We start from the raw sequence: 19,113 nt of genomic DNA, 5'->3' as shown, positions 1-19,113 counted from the left end.
ATTTGTTTAAGTTGCCCTGAACTATGTGTTGACCTTCTAGTAAAACCTCCATCTGTCTGAAAGAGGAAGCCAGAGATAGTGCCCTGGCTTCAGGGAGCTTTCAGGTGAATTGAGGTAAGACAAACACAGATGAAACATTTAGAAAATGATCCAGTACTAAATAGTATGCTACTGATCATGGGTGTCTCAAAAGTTCAAAGAAGAGTGGGGCAATGTGGGCTGGAGTAGTGAGGTCCACTCCTAGGAAAAGAAACTAGATGTCTTGGGGAGTATAGAGCCCTCTGACCTGAGCTAAGAGTAGGTATATACAGCTGGATCATAGGAGGGGTGTGGGAGGGTGGGAAGCCAAGGAAGATAGAACTGAAGAGAGGGAAAAGGCAGTATCTCAACCGTTAGAGGTAGGTGGAGAAGAGTGGGTTTGATGGACAATCACTGGAAGTCACATTATGATACCGAAAGGAGAACTTGGAGGTTCTCTGAGCAGAGGCATTCCATGTTCTCACTGGTTCATCACCTCAAGACTTTGTAGTAGTGATCAGGCCAAACCAATGGGTGATTACTGAGAACCTACTATGGAAGCAAATTCTTACCCCACTGGACTAAGAAAATTAAGTCAAGAAAAAGGGCAAGACATTCCTGCCCATCACATATGCCAGCCAATAATAAAATTCTTTATCCCACCCCAAATCTACCATAGCAGGGAATGATCTATTCTGAGACTGTGTAAACCAGTTCTTTTAGTCTAGAACTTGAGTCAGCAGAGTTTATGCTATGGTTTGAACCAACTATTGAGATGGTTTAGAAGATTTTAATTTAGGGAGGGGATGCCATCAGTTGTGTGGCAAGTATTGATTTAGGGTTTCAAATAAATTTTAACAAGTAGGCGAATTAGCAAATATGAAATGTGCAAATAATGAGGATCATGTGTATGTGAAAAGACTTGTTACTTTATGAGGCCTGCTGATTGAGATTTTTATTAACTACAGATCTTTATTAACTGGGAATTTGAATATGTCTATAAAACATGATAAAAGATGCTAACATATGCTTCCTGCTCATTAAATAAAGATTAGTGCAGGTATAATAGCACAGAAACTTGGTGTTAGATAGCAGTGTGTGAGAAACTGACCCAATGACTATGACCTGAGGTGTAAGGATACAGACCTTAGCTTCATGTGCTCTCCCTCTAGCTAGGTAAATGACACCAAGCATTTTACTTACCTTTTGAGAATCTCAGCTTCTCTTTCTGTAAAATGATTTTGTGTAAGGAATTTCATGAGACCCTCATTTCCTGCCTTCCCAATCTCATACCTTCAAAGCTAGGACTATTTAACTGTCCTATTCAGTTCAAACTAACCTCAGTCTCCATGGAAACCAGACTCCTTAATAATCAGGGGGAATTTAATTAGCCCAAGGACAGCATTTCCAAGAGCTCAGTTCTATCTGCTCTGCCAGGTTGCAGTTCTATTTTGACCCAGTACATGAATTTAGCAATAAGCTTCTGTTTAAGTTGGCATGTAGCATAGCTTCAAAGGTAATGATTCCAGCACCAGAAAATCTGGGTTCAAGTCCTGGCTGTATCGTTCTTTAAGAGGTATGGTCTTGAAGGTTAGTTTAAGTCTCCAGGACTCAGATCATTTATTTTTTATGTAGTGAAATGAGATTTAACTTATAAGGAGACTTAATGCCCTGTCCAGGCCCCTTCACTGCCATGGTCACATTCCAACCTTCTATTCTAGTTGCTATAAGTGTGACTCTGTCTGATTTCCCAATTCTGCTAGGCCTGGCTTGCTGGGGGCTTGTATTTCCCCAGTGCTCTTGGGTTCTGCAATGGTGTTTTGGTGTCCAAGTCCCTACTGTTCCCATGGGACCTCCATGACACCTAAGCAGAAAGCCACACCTGCATTTTCCAGATTCTTCCTGTGCTTTTCCTCTGATTGCCCCCTAGTTCCTTCTGATAAACCTGCCTGGACCAGTCTTCATGTCTGATTCTGTTCAGTCTCTGAGTTCTGAATTTTTCTTGTCAGGATCATATTATCACTTACAGGTCTGTTGGCCATCTCAAGAAAATTACAGAGTTGACAAAATTAGAGATGACCTACATATTTTTTACAAAAAGACACGTGATCCAAACTTGACTTTTTCTGTGATGACAAATGACAGACTGAAATAATGTTACAAAGCAGATATTCCTACTGGTCATGTTTAAATTGCCTCTTTAAGGGAAAGGTGCTATATTAATAATGAGGTGGAGTGCAATATCATTTGAAGAAAAATCTATGCTATGAAGAGAGCTTTTGAAAAAGAGTATTGGAAAAAACATGTATGCTAATGGTTATTTTATGGTTGAAAATGATGTAAGTATGTCAATATGTATGAAAACTCTTACATTGCATATTTTAAAAATCAGGAAATATGTATCTCTAATCAGTTTTTTTATGGGATTTTGAATGTTTTCATTAAAAGCATAAAAATGCAACATCTTACAGTCAGTTTGTAAGAACATCTGATTGACATTAAGGAAGAAAATTTGTTAGCTGAGTTCATAAAAATGTTTGCATAAAAGGAGCATAGGATTGAAAATTAAGTATCTATGTACCTATGGAGCACTGTTGCATTGATCTACTTATTTTTGTGAAGTTTTATTTTTAGCTTTGACAACTATTAAAATCTAATATTGATATGACCTGCAAATTGCTTTTTTTAGTGTTAAAAGGATTAAAAATAACAAAATGCACCATATGACCTTGCTTTTTCTAAAATATTATAGTTAGAGTAAAATAGACTTTTGGTGCCATGTTAATATATAACAAGAGGAAAATGTGGGAACATTATTTATTAATCATTATTTAATACTGTATTATTTTGTGTATGTTTATAATATATGCAATACTGAAGTTGTGTGTATGTGTATGTGCATACTTTATAATTAAATCAACTTATTTTGGAGTGTGCAGTGTTGTTGTTTTGTTTTTTCATGGAAGAGTAAGGAATTAATACCATACTGTTCAACAAGTAGGATAGTTTTCTTGGGAAGAGTAGTTCACATTTCTGAAGAGCTGCCAAGTGGAAATGGTAATAGATTTGTTGTGCTGTTCTGGAAAGTAGATACAGGATTCATAATAATAACGGTCAACATTTATTGAACACTTCCTATGTACTATGTACCACACTGAGCACTTACTATTGATTATTTTATTTATTCCTCACTGCCACCTTAGAAGATAGGTATTATCATCTCAGAGTTGAGGACTGAGAGAGGTCCAGGAACTTTTTCAAGGCCACATAAGGAGAGGTAGAGTCAGAGGTTGAATCCAGATCTTTCTGAATCTAAAGCTTGTGCTCTTACCATTAGTGGGTTACCATAATGAGATTCTCACTATGAGAGTTGCCCAAAAGAAGAATGGGTTGTACTGCAAAGTTAATGATGTCCCACCTCTAGAAATGTGTTCAAGTAACTGTGTGGAAGAGTTTCTTTCTGAGGAGGGAATTGGACTATGACCTCTAAGACCTTTCAACTTGGAAACTGAGCACCTCTGTAGAAACACTATTTATAAAGGAGACAAATGGTTTGTTTAAAAAGGCAAGGTTGTAATAGCAAAGTAAGCTTGGGAAATACTAGTATTTTCTAGGATTAAGCAGTTTCTTTCCTGTAGGATTCTTGGAGCCTTTACTACAATTTTATCCATTGTAAATATCAGGAGAAGGAAGAAGTATGCTGGCTTTCCCAAACATGTCCTTGGGCTCCATCTTGATTGTGAAGTATCTCCTGAGTTGGTGCTTCCTAGTCAACCTTAGAAGCCCTTCTACAAGCTAAAGCATTCATGCCAATTTCCTTTTCTGTAGACTAATTATGAGAAAATGCTATCACTATGAGGACACAGTTGGTAAATATATTAGGCAGCACCCTACATTATGCTAACATGATACAAATAAGATTCTTACAGTTCACATACTCAGAACTGCATTGGTGAAAGGGCAGAACTTGGGTTCACTTTCTACTAGTGCCTTTCAGATAATTTTGGAGGTTGAAAGAGATAGTTTAAGAAGACAATGTGGCAAGATTCATAGCTGTCTTCTCCATCTTGGGGACACAATGACTGGTGTCTGACTTTGAACTGAATGAGAGGCTTGCTAAGGTGACCACAGACCAGAAGGCTGCTATTTGGGAAGTAAATGAACTCTTAGAAGCTGGTTACATGAATCACAGAAAATCCTTTGATTTCTCTCCTAAGAAAAAAATGACTTGAAAGTAGCCAGGCCTTTTTATTTGTGTAGTACCTAGGCCTGACAGACTTACTTCATATGATCTCACTAGGCTTCTAATGAGCTACAACAAGCATAATTATGAATCTCATTTCTCAGATAAGAAAAGCAAGGCTCACAAAAGGAAAGTGACTTTCCCAAACTTATAGACTTGAAACAGAATAGTTTAGACACGTCTAGTTCTATTACTACATGTTAAGCACCATTGTAAATACTCTACATGAATTAAAGTCATTGAGTCCAGTCCACAACCCTATGAGGCAGACACTATTATTAGTTCCATTTTATAGATATGGAAGGTGAGACTTGTAGAGTTCAAGTTGACTTGTGTGATAGAAAGTGGAAGACATGGGATCTGAATCCAGGTTCTCTGGCTCCCATGTCAATAGACGATAATGTTCTTCCCATTATATCATCCTGGCTGTATAACAACTTTCAAAGCCTCTAAAGACCTCTCTGGTCTTTAGCTAAAAATGTTGCCAAGTGATAACCTTTTGGGATCTTTTTGGGTGATGATATAAGAATGACTTTAATCAAACCACCAATTTGTGTCAAGCAGTAACTTTTAAATACATAGTGGGGGATCACGAAAGAGTTAATGTTTTAAGTTTGAACATCTTTCACTGAAACTCATTTTAAATATAAATTTTTTAGAAAGCTATTTCTTAATTATACTTCAACTTCACCTGTGTACATGATCACAAAATCCAAATGACAAACATATTACTAAGGTGTCCACATTGTACTCTGAACAATGGGTGTATTTGCTTTCTTCCACATCCTTTACCTTCCTGGCTGTGGTGTGCTGGAGAGCAGGGTGAAATGGGTTGAGTTAGACTTTTCTGGCTTCAGTTCCCTCTTCTATCATTTATATAATCTCTGAGTTTCAAAATCCTCATCTGTAGATAGGGGAAAATACCTATCTTGCTGTTTTGGAAGACTGAAAGATGAGCTAAATTGTATGAACAAAATGCCTAGTTCAGAATCTGCCACATAAGAGATGCTCAATAAGTATCAGTTTTCCTGGGCCTCCTGTCCAAAAAGAATTCTTAATTTAATTTTTGAGCAGCAATTCAGTCACCATCTCTGTACCTCAAACTTCCTATCTGTAACATGGAACCCTCACCAAATATTCCACAGGATTTTTGATGACAAAACGAATTAATACAAAGCAAAAGTGCTTTCTAAATTGATTCCTGTTACCCAGTAATGCTGTGCACCTACCAGTCCTTGCAGTTGCCTTTTACTTTTAACTTTCAAAATACCCCATACCCTATCTGTCTTACTCTGTTTCTTCCTTCTTTTACAGAAGATAGGGCAGTTATTTTTCCTTCCATTTTTCTTGAGGCCCAGGGAAGCTATTTTTCTTCTTAATTGCTTGCAACTTCTCACAAGTAGGCTCAGGACTGGAACTGGGATCATGAACTGTTCCATAAAGAGAAGAGCTTCTCCTTGGTGTCTTGCTGAGTGAATCTGTTTCCATGTGGCTCTGTTGGGTTGGTCCTTGCCAGAGAGGTGGTGCTGGACGAACTTTGCTAGTAGGGTTGCTCAGTTGCTTCCCTTGCAGGTCCCCCACCCCAAGAATCTGTCCTCTCTTCCAAGTACTGCTATGTTCACATCCCAAGTGGGTGAGGGAAGAGATCACCACCTCTTGAGCTAGACATTACTTGTGGGCTGATCACTGTGGGTGAGCTTGTGATTAAACTGCAGCGGAACATTTTTGAGATGTCTGCTGAAGATGAAAATATTCTTTCTTAGAGCATTTGTCACTTTGGTGTTCACACTCCATAACGCCCCAAGATATTTCTCTAAAAACAGCAGCTGCTCCCCTCTCTCTACCCAAACAAGAAAGCTCCCATGCCAGGCCCACATTGTCATTAAGGGCCTACTGTGTGCAGACTTTCACTCTGTGTGGGCCCAGGATGAATTGGACAGCCCTTGCTCTAGATCAGGTGTCAGTGGATTCCAGGGGTGACATCTCCTGCCAATTGCTTGGTCCCTGGTCCTGACTGGTGAGTCCCGAGGATGTGTTCCTCCTGCAGCTGTGTTTTTGGGGAGGACAAATCCTTCCACATATAGACAAGTCAAGGATTTGGGAGCAGTTGGGCATTCAGCTAGAGCATGCCCCTTCCAGGAGCTCATACCCTAAGAACACGCATTGTGGAAGATAAAATAGAGGAGATGAATGAATGCATAGAAGCAGGGAGAAAATGCATCTCTTTCAATAAGTATTGAAAAGTGAGGTGAAAACCAGGCCAAAGAGGACTAGATCACAACCAGGTTGCTCTAAAGAAAATGAGATTCCCGCCTCTCTCCCCTCTGCCCTTCCTTCCTTCTCTGCACTACTCCAGGGTGCGGATCAGGTTTTCCTTAGCACTATATCCCCAGTAATTGGGTGGGGGAGAAAAGAAGGAGTTAATTTACTTGCATAACACTTGTCCTCTTCTCCATGTCCTTCCTACCCTTGTTGCCCACAGCCAGCTCTGGCCCATCCCTATGGAGCTGTGTGGTCTTTCCCACACATGCAAGTCTGAAGTGGTGTATAAGGACAAAAATACCCTTTGAAACTCTCAACACTGAGTTTGCAGTGGTGCAATAAGAGGTGGCAGTTTGTTTTCCATAGAGCAAGGCTTTGCCCTACACCCTTTCCTGTTTCACTGTCCAAGCTTGCTCTCTCTGCCTGTGCCTGAGGCAAGCCCTGCCAAGGATCTGTCCCACCCAGTTCAGCTGCAGTGGCTGCTGGGGGCTGTCTTCCTCTTGAAACCTATCCCCATATCTAGTGCCCCTCGGGCTCTGCTGAGGTAGTGTGCTCACTTGTGAGGGACTGAAGTGGTAGGAATGCATTCCAGGCCTGGCCCTGAATTTTCTGGACTCAGAACAGTGAGACACTGAGTCCCAGATTTGTGTAGATCTCATTTTGGAAGCCAAACACTTGCCAGCTAAAAGAGATCTTAGGGACATGGAGTTCATTTTCATCCTTTGACTAGAGTTTCCTGAAGTGTATTTCATTATTTCAGTTTTGCAGATGAAGAAACCTAAAGGAATTTGTACATCACTAGCCTGATGGCTGTAGCGAGGCTGATACTAGCGATGAGGAAGGAAGCAGGGCTGCTCTTTACTCAGCCAATCTGAGACTTGTTTCTCACTGAACCCAGCTTGTATCTGAATTTCTTGTGATGACAGAAAGACAGGCCTTATTTTATAATTAAAGATGTGAGGATACATGTACCTTGTAAGAAGGAGTATCCTATAAAAATAACATTGCTCAGAATCTGAAAGTGCATGGTATGAATGGTTAACAATGTACTATTTGAATGGCCCCTGTAGCAATTTTCTCTCCTTGGAATCTCTTATACCTGGGATTCCAGCATTATCAACTTCTGAGTTTAGTACTATCTTTTCCAGGTTCCTGTTTTACAAATGCAAATTCTTCCTGAGAAGAAAAATATCAGGACCTGAACACATTATGTGAATTGATAAATTGAATGATTTCCTCACTGATGGAAAGGACCTGAGGTTATTGCAGGAAAAACATACTGAATATGGAAGAAAGGTTAACAGCATAAAAAACATCATCATCTTCACCATGAAGAGGAAGTTCTTGCCCTCCCAGGAGCTAACATACTCAGGCTGAAATCTCACCTTGAACATCAGTATTCCAGAAGGAAAATCTGGCCACATTTTCTTAGAGTTGACAATGGTAGGCAAGTTGGATCTGCCAGACAGGTTACTGATAAAAGAAGCAATTGTATACTCTCCATTGTGTCCAGACTTCCTCGTAGTCATGGCAACATCCTTAGATACTTATGACACTGACAACCAGGGACATGGCTAATATTTTTCCCCCCACTAATCACAGCCCCTGTGTAAGATGACTGTATTCTTGATGAATATTATCTTTAGGATGACTCTGAGTGGGAGGTGCTTAGGGAAGGCTTTGAGGTGGGAGGTATCTGACTGCATATGGAGGTTAGTGGGCAAAATCTGTGCAATCATTTGGATTAATTTCTCACCTAGAGGTAAAACACATGCCGGTCATTCTCTTCTGGAAATGTGTCGTCCATTGAACCATACCTTTCTGTTCTTTTTGGTGCTACCATAACTATATCCCTGGATTGTAGCAAATTTCCTTTAGTAGCTCTCTCTTGAGTATAGTCTGCACTGCTCAATCTGTAGTCCAAATCATTGCCACAAAAACTGATTATGGACTCAGTTTTTCTCATCTTCTGCCTATTCCATGGTCCTTTCACATTCTCTCTATAGGAGAGAGAAAGAGAATATATATATATATATATATATATATTATAGAGAGAGATAGAGAATATATATATACATATATATAGAGAGAGAGACCAGTGTATATTTATGTACATATATATATACACACCAGCATGTATATGTATATATAGACCAGTATATATATGTGTGTGTGTGTGTGTGTGTGTGCGTATAGACCAGTACATATATATATATATATATATATATATATATATGTATATACATATAGAGAGAGCAGTATTTGTGTGTGTGTGTGTGTGTGTGTGTGTGTGTGACCATAGATATGGGTTATTTACAGGGCTGTTTACTTTACCATCCTTTATCATTAAAAGCATTACTAAAACATTACTCACTTGTTTCCTGCTATAATATTCTACCTTGTTTCTCTCCCCAACTATAAAGCCAGCTTGTTAAGGTCAGAGGTTTCATCTATTCTTTCATATTTTATAAGTTCTTACTGATTGGCAACTTTAGGTCCAAAATTAGGGAGGACTAATGGAGAAACACCATTTCTTTTTACCAAGCATATGGCTGCCATAATTTATAAAAATGAACCTTACCATGGCTCTTTTTGTAGCCCCTGGAGAGAGGCAAACATGGATAAGAACCAAAAGTATCAGAATGATCCACTCTGTGGGGACATTGCATGTTTCTGTCAGAAAACCCTATAACCAAGGACTATAGACGAGTCAGTTTACTTCTCTGATATCAAGTATACACGTACAGTGCTCTGACCACCTCATAGATTACTGTGATGTGTTAGTGCAATAAAGTATGATAAAAGTGTTAAATTATAAATCAATGTACAAATAAGAAGCATTTATCTAACCATTTGTTTGGGAATAGCAAGTGAGCTTATAGATCAGAAGGATTGAAAATAAACATTAAAAGACAGAATGGAATCCTCTGTTAGAACTCTTTAGGGTAGTGTACTTTTGTTTGTTGGAAAGACCTTTCTGGATGTCAGAGGTTCTATAAGAATGCCCTTGTCCTTTGAGAAATACAAATGATACATTTCCATGTTTGAATGCTGGTTGGTGAATTCTGTCCAAAAGAAGCAGTTAAAGAGGTCTTCAAAATCTTATAAATATTGAAAGAGGAAAGAGACATTGTCATCACCACCACTATGATTGTCATCATTAAATAAGAAGCATTTATTGTGTCCCAATGATATACAAGAGGCTTTATAATCATTATCTCAATCTACAGCATTCTTAAAAGGTAGGTATTGTTATGTTTCATTCTTTATTGTTTGAACAGAGGAGAGGACTTAGATTCAAAAAAATGAACTCCTTTGGGCAGCTAGTTAGGGATAGGGTCAGGGATTTAATAATTGCTAACACTGGGAATTTTTAAAATGCCAATCAGTTTTCTAAGTACATTTGATTCAACTCATTTAATACAATTAAATAATTCAGGCAATGCTAACATTCCTATTTTGTAGAAGAGAAAACTGAGACTCAGAGAAGTTAACCCAGTTATCCAAGGTTACACAGCTAGCAAGGGAAGGAGTTGAGACCTGAGCCCAGACAGATGGTACTGGAGCCCATGTCCTTCTTTAATATTCTAAGTGGTCTCTTGAGTCCCTGCCCTCTGTCCCTTTACCATGCTACCTAGCGAAATGATTTAGCTTTTACAATCAGAAAAGCTACTTTCATTACTTCCACCAAACCACATGAAGGAGAGGAACTCAGAAAGGAGAGAGAGACTTAGCAAAGGGCTGGGGAAGAAACGGCTTGGATTGCTAAGAGGAGTACCAATAAAGAATCTCCTGCAATTGTCTCCAGTTGGAGAAAGCAGATGGTTTGGCAGCCATTATCAGGCATCATAAGGAGGTCTAATGGGCCACATCTGAGTGGAAGATGGTTTCCAGTGGGGGTTGTGAGTGGGGCCACACAGCTGTGTGACATGTTTGCTAAAATGGAACTATGGTTTATTGAGTAGCAAAGAGCAACACCCAGCTGCCTGAGAATTACATTGACAGGATGCAAAGGCAAGAGAATATTGTGTAAATCTTATTTACAGATCAATAGATAATCTTTCATACACAAAAGGTCAGCTCCAGGAAGGCAAAGCAGTAAAGAAAGAAATATTGCATGCAAGTACAATATTGACTCTAAAAAATCCACCCAGATGAATCCTTTGATGCATATTCTGCTAAAGAACATTTCTTTATTCATGAGTTTTTTTTTTTTCCTAACCACTTTAGGTTCCTCACTGAAGCATGAAGGCATTGATGAAGAGCACTGATTTCTAGTTGTCTTGAATTCTGTGCCATCAAATGAACAGCATGAAATGGAATCAACATGGAGAACTTAAGAACAACATTTCTAAGTATGTGTGTGTAGCAATTAGGATGCTGAAGTCAAATAGCAACTCACTCCTACCTCCCCCCTTCTAATCTCCTGCTTCGGTGGCTTTGATACTAAACATTTATGCTGGCTCAAGATAAAACAAAACAAAACAAAACAACAACAAAAAACCAACTCAACCCCTACTGGTCCCCACTGGATTCCTTAATTCATTTTGTGATTTTCTTTGCCTTGAAGGAAGTAGTTCATCAACTCAAAGAATATCTGAAATCACTACCACATGCCTTGACCTGGCTGCTGTATAGTGCAACTATTATGACTGCTGCTCAGACACAAATAAACATGGATGGAGATGGGCTATGGACTGAATTGTGTCTCTGAAAATTCATATATACTTAAGGTCCTATCTCAATATAACTATTTGGAGATAGGACCCTAAGGAGATAATTTAGTTTAAGTGAGGTAATCCATGTGGAATTCTAATCTTATAGGATTAAGAATGACATCAGAGAATTGTTTTTGCTCATTCTTACTCATTTGAATATTCTCTGTTCCCTCATCCCCTTTCTGGCATCTAAGGATACAGGGAGAAAGGTGCCCATCTACAAACCAGGAAACCGATCAGCCTGTAACTTGACACGGGCTTTCCCAGTTTCCAGAACTGTCTGAAATAAACTTCTGTTGTTTAAGTCACTCAGTCCATGGTGTTTTGTTATGGCAGCCTGAGTTGACATATACAAGATAGAAGCTTAACTGGGCCTTGCTTCCCTGATACAATCCTTCAGACTGAGAACTGACAGTGAATTTTTTGTGATTCCCCTTAGCAGTTTGGAAAATATTTCAAAATGCTATAGTCTGACCTCCCAATAGATGTATTGCTGGTAGAAGTGTCATTGGAAGGCAGAATATTGCAGTCCCCAGGGCCACCATGGAGCACATGCTGGGGAGGAGTGCATAGCTCAGAAAGGTTTAGCCTGTGCAAGAAGCCTGCCTAAGATAGGTTACTCCTAGTCTCAGCTTCCCAACAGTGGATTCATATAGCAATAGATGTTAAAAGAGTTTGTTCAGTGGAAAATTATGTAACTGCTGTGGACTGGATATTAATGTCCTTTGAGATTTATATTTTGAAACTCTAATCCCCAAGGGGATGGAATTTGGAGGTGGGGACTTTGATGGTGTTTGTGAGTAGGGTTGAATGAGGTCATGAGGTTGGGTCCTTCATGATGGGATGAGTACTTTCATAAAAAAAGAAGAGACATAGGTAATCTTTCTTTTTCTTCATGTACATGTTCCATATGAGGACATAATGGGAAGAAGACTGTCTGCATATCAGAAAGGGGCCCTCCCCAAGAACTAACCATGCTGTCACCCTGATGTCAAATTTCCAGCCTTGAGAATCATGAGAAATCAAAATTTGTTGTTTAAGCTATCTAGGCTATGGTGTTCTGTTATAGCAGCCAGAACTGACAAAGACAATAGTATTATTTTCAGAGTAACAAAGGGAGGGTCTTTTGATAATGACATAATTCTTCCTTACTATTTCTTTTTTCAGTGAGAAAGCAGATTTAAAATACTCTGAGAAATAACCTTCACTTTTCTGCAAACTGCAAAGGGGACAGGTAGGATTGGGGACTACTCACCTTGAAGTGAGAAAAGGATATGAAGGGAGGTGGAACTCGAAGACAGATGACACGGATTTCTTCCTCTTCCAGGTCAAAAGCATAGCTGTGTTTCTGTTTTGCCCAAGATCCCCTTACTCTCTCTCTCTCTGCCCAAATCCTTCCAAGTTTCTCCCCTACCCAGGGTCCTCATTATGAAGAATGAACTGTGATGGCTACAAGGGGTTGTCCAAAACCAGGATCTTTTGGTTTCAAATTTGCAGTGGTTCCTCAGTCCTCATTTACAAACTCTAGTCCACCATTTTCAGACATGATGTTATTGTCACAGGCTATGAAAATTGTGTGAATGGACAGTTCTCTTCATGAGTTTATTCTTGGCAGGGTCACTTAGCACTAACCATATGTAATAGCTTGTGAATGGAGGTGCACCCAGGGATTCCTTTCTCCCTCATAGAGTATTTTTGTTCTTTTACAGATGACTCTGTGCTGTCCATATTCCACTCAAGCATTTTGTAAGAGGAAAAGGAGACAAGGAAGAAGGAAGTGAGGGAAGTTGGAAAGGAAAGAGAAAGAGAAGAAGAAATAAAGAAAACCAACTGAGTAAAGGGCACTAATGATTTTATATTTGCAGAGTTAGTCATCATGTTTATACTGTGTTTTTGCAAAGTGCTTTTTTTTACACGCATGATCTTCTTTGGTTTTCATAATCACCCATTTTACAGATAAGGAAACTAAGTTTTAGAGAAGGTAACTGGGTATGTAACTAATAATGTCAGTGTCCTATCTGGATACCAGTCTTTCTGGTTTCCAATATAGTAGTTTTTTCTCTTTCTTTTCTATGCTCCTCCATTAAGTGCAAAGACATATTTCAATCTATTCTTTTTGAACCCATGCCAGACACTCTAGGTAACAAAAGCAGGTCCTTGTGATCACCATAACTCTCTATTCAACATTTACTGGAATTTTCCTAAAGGATAGACTAGTTGACTAGAAATAATTTCTGATTAATTTTTTAGCACTTTGTAGTTTACAAAATATTTTCATATGTTAACATTTTTATATACAAATTTCACTTGAGGCTCATGTAAGCCATGTGCATTTTAGAAGCTGTGGTTGGCCCAAGATTTCTCAGCTAGCAAATGATAAGATGAAGCTCTAGATTTTCTGATTCTAGGACTCAGGCTTTTTCTATTACCACATATTTCCTCCACTATTATGTGCCTAACCAGATTAGTCTTGCAGAGAGTCTCTGCCCCTAAGGAACAAAAGTTCACGTAGGGAGTCAAGATCCCAAGCCTCAACCTAAAAGAGATCATGTCCTCTGAACACACTAGCTACTTAATTTGTGGAGTGCAGTTTAAAATGAAAAGTCTGGGTCTCTTGTTTAAAAAATGTTCAGACATTTAAACCTTTCAAAATTTTGACAGCAGAGAAATGAACCTAGTGTAAGGCCCTCTGAGAGTGGGGCCCTTCACCAGTGGTGTGCCATGAAGCCGTCCTGCCTCTGACATGAACTCAGGATCAGACCACCTTCTTTCTTTGTCAGACCCTTTCTGGGACTCCTATCAGAGAGCAGGAGTTCTAGATGACATGAACTCTTCTGTTAAGTCTATTCCTCAGCCCCCATTCAGAGAGCCGATGCACACAGTGGTTCAGGGTTCTTTATTATACCTGCTCACTCCAGTTCTTAATGACCAAAATTTAGAGATCAAGTCATAATATTTATTGAGCACCTGGTATGACAGGCACTGTGGAAAACTTTCTACATACTTTAAATTGATTGCAAATGTGGTTTCAGGTCTATATCCTTCCATATATCTACACTGCTGTATTGTGATTGTGCAGCTGCTTCCATCAAGTAATGGCATCGATTTCTTCATCTCTTTAAACTAGACTGTTCTGCGAACTTTGGCTAACAAAAATGCATCAGAAGAGATCATGTGCTAGTTCAGGGTGTTGGACCAAAGAGTCTTGTACTCTTCAGCTGTCTTTCTTGGAACCCAGGATTGCAGTGGAAACAAGCCTATGCCAACTTGCTGGAAATGAGCATCACTGGGAGGAGAACTGAGTCATTCCAGCTGAGACCTTCCACAATGGCCGGCCTCCAGATGATCTGCCAGCTGACTACAGATGCATGAGTGAGCTTAGCTGAGGTCAGGCAAACATAGTCCAGATCAGCAGAACTATTCCACTGACCAACACGCAGACAGGAAAATGATAGATGGTTGTTGCTTTAAGTATCTTTGGGTGTGTTGATCATGTATCATTATTATGTTAATAAATAACAGATACACATGCATTATTATTATTTTCATTCTCTGAGAGGATAGGTGCTTGCTTGTGATTGCTAGCTAGTAAATGGATTCAGAAAATTTAGGATCCAGATTCTGATCTGTTATTTTGTAAGGCCCATCATAACACTCAGGACTCTGTCAAGCCTTCAGCTAATTTGAAAACCATTTGAGTAGAAGCAGCAGCATTTTTGCTGATAAGAACAGGCCCAAAGGATGGAGCTCAAAGACCAGGAATATCTCTACTAATAAATACCATGTCTGTTATTAACCAAAACTTATCAAATGAAACACTGAAATCTCTCAGAGAAAGAAATACATGTATGCAAAACAAGAGAAATAATATTTTTGAGGTCAAGGTCACAAACTAAATCATAGCAGAAATTTTGGTTGCATCTCATTTACACAAAATTATGACTGAGTTCTGTAAGAGGTCTGCATGACATTCCCATTAATGCAAATGGCATTCCTTATTTCTGTTTTTGCAAATGAAAACAAAATGCAATTATATTAGTGGAATTTGCTCATTAAACTAAAATCTACACCAAGTGTCTCCCTACCTTCACTTCTGCCCCACATCCACGATAAAAAGCAATTATGCCCCAGAGTAACAACGGGACATTTTACTAAAACAAGAATATACAAATTGATAATAGAGAGGGTGGCAAAGAATGTAAATTCTTACAGATATCGAAGGTTGGGAAGGTTCTGGAAGGCCTCAGGGTTGATGTACAGCAGGTTGTTGGCCTTTTCAATTCTACTGTAAAAGAGGAAAGTACATGCAAGTGATCTAGACAGTATTTTTCATATTATGCTGAGTACATCAATAAATCATTCATCTAGTCATTTGCCCACCCATCCTTTGTTTCAAAAAATATTGAGCAACCTGCAGTGCCTTTTGTTATACTAAACTGTGCAAACTATTAACCCTGTCCCATTTAGTGCTCACCACCTGGGACCTCTCCACCTGTCATGTCACCCTGAGCAGAACTGAGTCTTTAACCAGAAAAAAACCTCTCAGGGCAGAGGAAGCTAAAAGGTGATGAGACTAACAGGGGGGAATTGAATTTTGGTCTGCAGACAAGAAAGGAGGTAAAAAGAGGGTGAGAAGAAGATGACGGGGGAGAAAGGATGAGGCAGGAAGAGGAGATTGAGAAATAGAGGTGAAATGGTAAAGAAAAACTGATGGAGGGGAAAAACCAATTGCTATCTCTTCATTGTAAATGGTGAACTTCAGCAGCCAATAGCTGGGAATAGGCCAGTGATTCCCTTCCTGCTACAGACTGAGGCCGTTCTCTCACAGCCCCAGGGAAGTGGTGACTTCTGCCCTGTGTTGGCCTGAACTGTGTCCTGATCAATAGTGGGGAGGTGAGCATGTTCACATTTGGATTTCAACAGAGAGCGCACATCTTGTCCACATCTTGCTGGATCAATGTATATTTGCAGAGATGCTCTTTGTTAATTACTTCCTCCCTGTTTCATTAGCTTTTATGTTGCAGTAACCTGTAGCTACTTGGATTCAAGTACCAGGCAATTAATCATTTTAAACACAGTCAGTGTTGCATGGGGGTGAGCACCTCTTGATGCAAGGAGGAGATGAAAGAGCCATCTCATTAGCTCCCGCTTCCCAGTGGACTGTGTGGAGGGATGCCTGCTTGACCAGCCCAGAGGGCTCTCTGCCCTTTGGTTCATTTATCTGATATGCCCTGTGGGTTCCAAGACCGTCAGGTCTCTTTTCCCAACTAGGGCAAGAGGAGTCTAAGCAGAGAGAGAAGAAGGGAAGAGGCATGAGGGTAATAACAATGAGGGGGGTGGGAGTCTGTCAAAATGGGCAGACTGAGTGTCATTCCTAATCAAACACCTTAATATATAACAAGTAATATATAAAATATATGTATATATTCTATACTCATTTTTGGTTTTGTCCCCTGTTGATATTTAGAAGATTCTAAAATAAAATCCTTATTTTTAAGGAAGATACAAAGGAGCAGAGATATTTATGAGAAAATCCTTAATCTCCTGTGAGTTTGGCTGAGTGGCTTTAGACAAACCTCACAACTTCTGTGTCTTTCATTCCTCATCTGTTAAATGAAAAGAGGGACTCATCGGCTTTTCGAAATGTGTTCCATTGGAATTTGTGAGAGGTTAATAAATGCTCCATGAAAGAAACCTTTCCAGCAACATTAGTTCAGAAACACTTAATACATAATCATCTTGGAGATTTCAAATATATACTAGGATGAAAAACTTGGTGAAAAGTTTTTCTATAGTGAGTGAACTTGCATTACTTTATTTGCCTGGGGTTTTGTAATCTTATTTGATCATAGAATCGTTTTCTTTCTTTTTTGCTTGAACACATGATAATACACAGAATATGCTTGGGAAAATTTTAGACTAGTCAGTCTCTAAAGTCTCCTTGTGGTCTTGACATTCAGTTGATTCTGTGAATTAATTTATGATGACAATAAACCAGAATGGAACAGAAGTGAATCAGTGTATTGATATAAAACTGGAATGTTAACAAGAGAAAGTAAATTTGGGATATATTTTGGACTTGGATGAGATGGAGGTGCATTCTCACAGTCATAGGATAAAGTTCTTGGTTCTATAATACAAAAACTGTGGGAGGTAGTGAACAAGATATTAGGCTCTGGACTGGTGCGTGGATCACCAGGAAGAGACACATGGCTGAACCTTTTCAGTTGACTTTGACATATAATGACCATCTAAGGATCTGAGGACAGAACAGAGTCCGAGCTTCCCAGGAATACAAGAGAACACTGAGGCTGTTACCAGTAATGGCCATGAGACACCCCCTGATCCCCAGCTTTCTTGCTTACATTTCATGTAACTTGGGCAGGTTGGAGAACACATCTGCCTCTATCACTTCCAAGACATCATTCTGAGAGATCTCTCTGCAGAGAAAGAAACATACATTCAGTTACACTCCAAGCAGGTGTTTAGTGCTCAGCTAGAGACTTGGGTTTGGGAGGATTCATGAGCTACACAAAATTCCTTTCCTGTCCTCAAATAAAGCTGTAATAATGGAACAAACATTAGATGCTAAGACTTACAGAAAAATGGGAGAATGAATTCAAAGCAGGGGTGCAAATTAGAGACTGTGTAGTCTGCAGATGTAGAGACTGAAGCCCAGAGAGGGAAAGAGACTTGCTTACAAGTGTCTAGAAAATATACAGAATGATAAGAAATAAGTGTCCTCAGACCAAAGGTTAGAAAATTTTCTCTACAGGTTCAGATAATGTTTTTCGACTTTGGGGATCATTTGGCCTCTGTTGCAGTCATTCAATTGATAATACAACCCCAAAGAAGACTTAGATGGCACATAAATGACCTGACTGGGTACCAATAAACATTTATACAAAGAGGTGGTAGGCTGCATTTGACCAGTAGGCTGTATTTCAATGATCATGTCCTAGAACATGGGGTCAAGTTCTTCTCTCTGTTAATCTGACTTTAGAAGAGAAGACCTTCCATTCAGTCTCTATAAAGATTAAGTCCTTTTCACCTCCATCACTTTACTCCAGTCAAGTTTTTATCACAAGGTCTTAGACATTAATGATGTCTTAGCCTAAAATGCCCAGAAAAGATCCTTCAGATCCCAGCTTTTTGTCTCCTGGAGTAATTTGAAGGCAGTGGAGAATGAAGTCCACTACATAGAAGCCCAGAGCTTGTGAGGAGAAAGGGCGGCTTAATCAGTTAATGTTTATAAAGTGGCTCACGAATGAAACGTGCTATTACTAGGCCTCCTGAGAAGACTCTCATGCAGTTTTAGTGCAGCTGCTGAGTGTCTCAGGGACTTGCACAGGCCGTATGTGTCCAAATTGACTGAGGCAGAAACCTGTCTACAGGCCTGGGATTTAGCTGAGAGTTCCAGAAAGGTTCTGTAAAAGGGCTGCAGGGTAGGGAAGGGAGAGGCTGGCTGGAGGGAGGGCAAGTGCAAGGGTGAATAGCAACTGTCTCAGTGAGAGAACTGGAGACTCCAGGGACTTGTCAACCCCTGGTGGCAAGGCCGTCCTCACAAACCCTGTGAGAGAGGAGACATTTTTGTGAGAGAAAAGCTTTTCTTTTTCTATGATAGCATGGAAGGGGCATTTGTGTGAACATCTAAAGGAGTGAGGGGTTGAAAATACCAGCATGGTGGAAAAGGCTAGACAACAAGGAGAGTTTAAACTTAAGTGATGCCACATTCTTCAGGAGCTATTTCCAGGCTCATTAACAATTAGTCATAGATTTAGTCACCACTCATGGTCGTATTTCAGCTTACTGATAGAACCTTTCTCCTTACCTGAATTCATCTATTGAGAGTTCACTTCTCTGGATTTCTTT

General features: G+C 39.5%; 1 protein-coding gene across 2 annotated transcripts in view; it reads right to left on the bottom strand.

Moving 5' to 3' along the window:
* Positions 1 to 19,113, bottom strand: part of Fshr (follicle stimulating hormone receptor) — a 157,409-nt gene that overhangs the window by 28,585 nt on the left and 109,711 nt on the right. For both annotated transcript variants that reach the window (XM_047523033.1, XM_047523034.1), the window contains exons 3-4: positions 17,607 to 17,681; positions 15,452 to 15,526 (exon numbers count right to left, since the gene is read on the bottom strand). In XM_047523033.1, coding sequence (XP_047378989.1) covers positions 15,452 to 15,526; positions 17,607 to 17,681 — 150 coding nt within the window. The remainder of the gene's footprint in view (positions 1 to 15,451; positions 15,527 to 17,606; positions 17,682 to 19,113) is intronic.

The sequence above is a fragment of the Sciurus carolinensis genome, chromosome 13 (assembly GCF_902686445.1).
Source record: "Sciurus carolinensis chromosome 13, mSciCar1.2, whole genome shotgun sequence".
In the NCBI taxonomy this organism is placed as follows: Eukaryota; Metazoa; Chordata; class Mammalia; order Rodentia; family Sciuridae; genus Sciurus; species Sciurus carolinensis.
The sequence above is the reverse complement of the archived record's forward strand: the minus strand, read 5'-3'. Positions and strand labels throughout refer to the sequence as shown.